The following is a 5,034-nucleotide window of genomic DNA, read 5'->3' on the forward strand; positions in this document are numbered from 1 at the left end:
GGGCATATCCTGAACTAAGGCTCTGATCCTCGAGTTTTGCTATGTCCGGATTCCAAACTCCGGCAGCTTGTGATAATATTGTAGTCTGTGATTGTGAAATCCCAGTAAGGGTGTAGAAACTCAACCCTAAAACGATGCAGAAGATAATGGAAAAACAAAACAAACAATGCACACGGATTTTACGAGGTTCGGCAAGGTTGCCTACGTCCCCGGTGAGATGAGATCCTGCTTCACTATCAATGGAGAATAGGGTTACAGCGCTCGTCCTCACACCTCTCAGTATTGCTTGCATTACAGAGAAAGAAACCGTCGCTACAAATATATAGCGAAAAAACCCTAATCCGGATTAAACTACAATTGCCACCTTAATCTGGATTAAACTACAATTGCCCTCAAATAAAAAATTCAAGCAGGGGCTGCGCCCCCTACACCTCCTGCTATGCAGGGGGCCTCCTGCCCCCTTGCAACCCCCACGGCCCGCTAACCGGCTAGCAGGACCGCCGTCCTAGCTGTCTAGGTGCTGCACCAGTACTCCCTGGACTAAACTGCGACGGAATACAAGACATCATACACCATCAAAGGGTTCCCACTTCCCAGCGATTATGATCCCCAATCTCTAGAATCTAACCCATCCTTGAATCCCTTTCCACTCCAATCCGATAGACCTAAAGAAAACCCTAACATCACAAGAATCTGGACTGTAGTATTCTCCTCCAAGAAAGTTCTTGCGATGCTACCAAAACCATCGTATGACGCGTGAGCCTGAGCCCCGAGTCCTGACAGTGACCATGTCGGGAATCGATTTTGGACTCTGGCTCCAACATGGAAACAAGGAAATAAGGAAAAGGAAGACGAGAAGTTCTCGAGGACGAAAGGGGGCCCAACATCGGCTGGGGTCACCGTCGGCACTCGGCACTCGGCACTGACAAGTAACAAACAAATACTCAACGGGTCCCACTCACTATCACCATTAGCGTCACAGTCACTGAATCACTAATTCACAATTCACTACCCCATCCTTGTTTCGTCCTGAAGAACAAGTAGAATTGATAGAGAAGGACATCGTCGAATCCCCTAAGAAAAAAATGGAAGTGGGACCAAATTCATAGAGAAGGAAGCCAAGAAAGAGTATCAATCAACTCAGCAGATTCATAGAAGCACCAAGGAGTGATAGGGAGACGGTACTGGGTACCTGTTTGGCAACATCTGCAGAATTGATAATAACCATCTTCGAGGCTCCGGTCCTAATCGAGTAAATCGATCCATAAATCTCAGCCCACTTAGCGAACGTCTGGTGCGGTTTCTTCTCTTTCAGCTGCAACAAATTCCCGATCAAAGGTAACCCTGGAACCTCTGCATGCAATGATTCCCAAAAACATATATCACTTCTACTCATAACTTCTCCAAACAAGAATAGGTGAAAGAAAAGGGAAAAAAATAGCATCAAAACATTAAGCAAGTACCAGGAGGAGCTGGGTTTAAAGGAGATGGACACTTGTAAAAGAGGAATTTTCTAAAGTAGAACAGAACCGCTAAACCCACTGCAATAGTTGCATAAACCACCGTCGGAAAGCTGGAGATCGCCTGTTCTCCTGCCATGGCTGAAAACTTCGAATCCTCAACTCTACCATGGTGCTTTTGCTTTACTTACGCCTCATTATGTATCTGGGTTTAGCCATATCCATATCCATATCAGGAAAAGCGTCCACGGCTAGAAATGAGAAGTGACACCTTAGAAAATTATAGATTCCAGTCTTTATCACTTCCGGACAATGCAATACCGTCAGGAATTAGGATACAGAATAGACAAGTGGTTGGGTGATTTGGGGTCCGTTCCGTTTCTAATTGCCATTCCTGTAATGGCATCTATGGTTTTAAATTAAAATTCCACTGAGGCTGTGTTTGGTAGCCAAGATTAGGGAAGAAAAGGAAAAAGGTACTATTTTTTATATGTCTTCCTAGGAGAAGATTCTCCTTTTTAAACTCAAAATTTTTTTTGGAAGTTGTGAAATTTTCTTTTACTTTCTCAAAATTTTTCTTACCAAAAATATAAGAAAACATGAGAAAATATGAATACATAATAAGACAAAAAATGAATGATTACACAATGATTTTCTATGTATCTATCTCTCTCTTAAAATTCAATTTTTTGATTTTTTTTTTCTTCTCTCGGTAACCAAACATACACTCTTTTTATTTTCTCACCAGTTCTTCTCTTTTTTTTTCTTTTCTAGATTCTTTTTTCTTTTCTTTTCTTTTTTAGATTCTTTTTTCTTTTTTTTCTTCTCTTGGCTGCCAAACATAGCCTAAAGGTTCAGAGAATGACATACCTTTCAACCAAACTCATTTAAGATTAACATAAGTAGAATTTCTATCTAGTGTAAATTTGTAATTCACATCTAATGTGTATGTTACAATCTCATAGTATATGGGTTGATTCTACATTGATTTTCTATGAGGATTGATGTGGGTTGATATGCTCTGGGGTCTTTTTACCTTGTAAGTTAATTTATGAGGTTAAGTTTTTTCAGGACTATATCTTTGGTATTAGAGCGTCCAACATGAACATCAGGTTAAGAAACGTGGTGGTATACTCCAGTGAGGCGCAATGATAAAGTTGATCCATTGTAACTTAGTGGTCACATTCTAGGCACTCAAATATATTCAAACAAATCCCAACAAATTCTAAATATACAACTAATTTTTCAAGGGGAAAAAGAAGTTGAAAGGCAACATCAATTGCTCCATTGTAAGTTGGTTGCAAGAGTGTCATGCGCTAGGTACACCATTTTTATCGAATGATCCAAAATTAGGATTTCATTTAATAATGGAACAACCATTGCATTTTAAGGGATTCTAGACTAATGGTGTTAATAGGTTTGGTTTTGGTTATTTGGTTCAATTTTATTTCAGTTCCAAATGATGATAAGGTGGACCATAACCAAATCAAGAACCGACTCAGTTCTGTATTTAGATACTCAAACCTATTCAATTCGGCTTGGTTCGATTTTGGTTCCAATTAGGTTCTGATATGCAGTTTTAATTCGATTTTATACATTGGTTTTAATTCGGTTATGAAAACGGTTCCACTTTTGAACCATGACTGTGATGGACCAAAGGACATAATGGGCTTAAGTTATGGGCCTTATGGCTATTGCTAACCCCAAAATTATCTTAGCTTGTAAATATGTGATGATAAATTACAAAAAACACTTACAACATTAAAAAAAGGGTAATTTACAACGCCACCCCCTGGAGAATTCCAATATTAGAGGGACACCCCCTCTCTTTCACCAAATTAGACTCGGACCCCCTACCGTCAGTCACTGTTAAGTGAAAAATTAAAAGTACCATTATACCCTTATCATCAAAAGACATTTTTAACCCAATTCCTCTTCCCCCCTACCTATACTCACCTTCACCGAGACATCAAAAGCAGAGGTGATCGTTCAAAGCACCGAAGATCATGGCAGCGGCAGCATCAGCATCAGCGACGAACGGCGAAGCTCATCTTCGTCTTCTTCCTCACGGTTTTAACATCTCTTTATGACTCAAATCCTTTGGCATATTCTTTTCCAGAAATTATGAAAGATGCTCAAGTGGAATTGGATTATTAACCCAATGAATGCAAACATCATTCCTCCCAGTTTCTCTTCAGAAAACCAAAATAAGAATGGAAATATTCCAATGAATGTGAACATCATTCCCCCTGGTTTCTCTTCAGAACGGGAAAAAAAAATCTGGAAACACCAAAAACCTAACGAGAGAAGAAAAAAAAAACCCTAGAGAGAGCAGAAACAGAGGTGTGGTTGGCGCCGATTAGGGTTCTTCGGGGGTGAGAAACGAAGCAAAAATGGGAAAAGAGGGATGTGATCTTTTCTTCAACTGATTTCTCTATTCTTCCTTTTGGTTTGGCTGAAAGTAAAGCTTGGTTCGAATGAAAGTAAAGCTGAGTATTTTTTTTTCTGTTCTTCGATCTTTTTTTTTTTTTTTTTTTTTTCTGATCCGTCTCCATTATATGATTTTCTGGTTTTTCTCTGTTCTTCCACCTTGTTCGGCTGAAAGTAGAGATGTTTTTTAACAAATGGAGAGAGAGAGAGAGAGAGAGAGAGAGAGAGAGAGAGAAGTTAAAACCTCTTTCATGGTGATTAGAGCACTTGCAGCGGCCATGGTACCGGATCGAGCTTTGAAACCGAACAGAGTATTTGGAAGGAGAATTGAAACCCCCCACCGAGGGTTCAAAATCAGGATTTCAATACAAGAAACGAAGTGCAGAAGAATCGAAAAATAGATGGGTTGACCTATATTAGGACAAAATTGCAGGTACTGGATTACATCGAAGATAGTGGCCTTGGTGCTCTTGCAGCATCTTGCAAGGACCTGCGGGAACTGAGAGTATTTCCTTCAGACCCGTATGGTGTAGAGCATAATGTCTCACTAACAGAACAGGGTCTTGTCTCTGTTTCTGAGGGCTGCCCCAAGCTTCATTCAATGCTCTACTTCTGCCGCCAAATGTCCAACGCTGCCTTATTTACCATTGCTAGAAACCGTCCCAACATGACTCGTTTCCGTCTATGCATTCTTGAGCCTCATACACCTGATTACCTTACCCTACAGCCCCTTGATGCGGGCTTCGGTGCTATTGTGGAGCACTGCAAGGATCTCAGGCGCCTTTCCCTCTCTGGTCTCCTCACAGATCGAGTATTTGAGTACATTGGCACTCATGCATTCTTTTTTTCACATTCAACATGTGAGGTTTTTGTACCTTGTATGGTGGGAGCACTTGGAGGGTCACGGAGGTGGAGAGTGAGATCTCCGGTGGGGGAGGAGGAGTGGTTCGGTGAGTTTGGGGAAATTCAGAAAAAAGGCCAAAAACGAAAGAGAAGAGAGAGAGATACTTAGAGCAAGGGTATTTTGGTATTTTAAATAAAATATTATTGCTGACATTAGCATATAAGGTATATTCTTTAACCGTGACTGACGGTAGGGGGTCCGAGGCTAATTTGGTGAAAGAGAGGGGGTGTCCCTCTAATA

The 5,034-nt window shown here is 40.7% G+C and overlaps 1 protein-coding gene across 2 annotated transcripts in view; it reads right to left on the reverse strand.

The window, feature by feature from the left end:
- Nucleotides 1–5,034, reverse strand: part of LOC122076995 (ent-kaurene oxidase, chloroplastic-like) — a 10,067-nt gene that overhangs the window by 3,999 nt on the left and 1,034 nt on the right. Inside the window, exons 1-2 of one of the 2 annotated variants that reach the window (XM_042642691.1) lie at nucleotides 1,464–1,718; nucleotides 1,193–1,353 (exon numbers count right to left, since the gene is read on the reverse strand). The exons of the other annotated variant lie outside the window; for it this stretch is intronic. Of the exons in view, the coding sequence (XP_042498625.1) occupies nucleotides 1,193–1,353; nucleotides 1,464–1,599 (297 nt within the window). The 5' untranslated portion in view covers nucleotides 1,600–1,718. Of the gene's footprint in view, nucleotides 1–1,192; nucleotides 1,354–1,463; nucleotides 1,719–5,034 lie in introns of those variants that run through there. 2 annotated transcript variants of the gene reach the window in all.

The sequence above is a fragment of the Macadamia integrifolia genome, chromosome 4 (genome assembly GCF_013358625.1).
Source record: "Macadamia integrifolia cultivar HAES 741 chromosome 4, SCU_Mint_v3, whole genome shotgun sequence".
In the NCBI taxonomy this organism is placed as follows: Eukaryota; Viridiplantae; Streptophyta; class Magnoliopsida; order Proteales; family Proteaceae; genus Macadamia; species Macadamia integrifolia.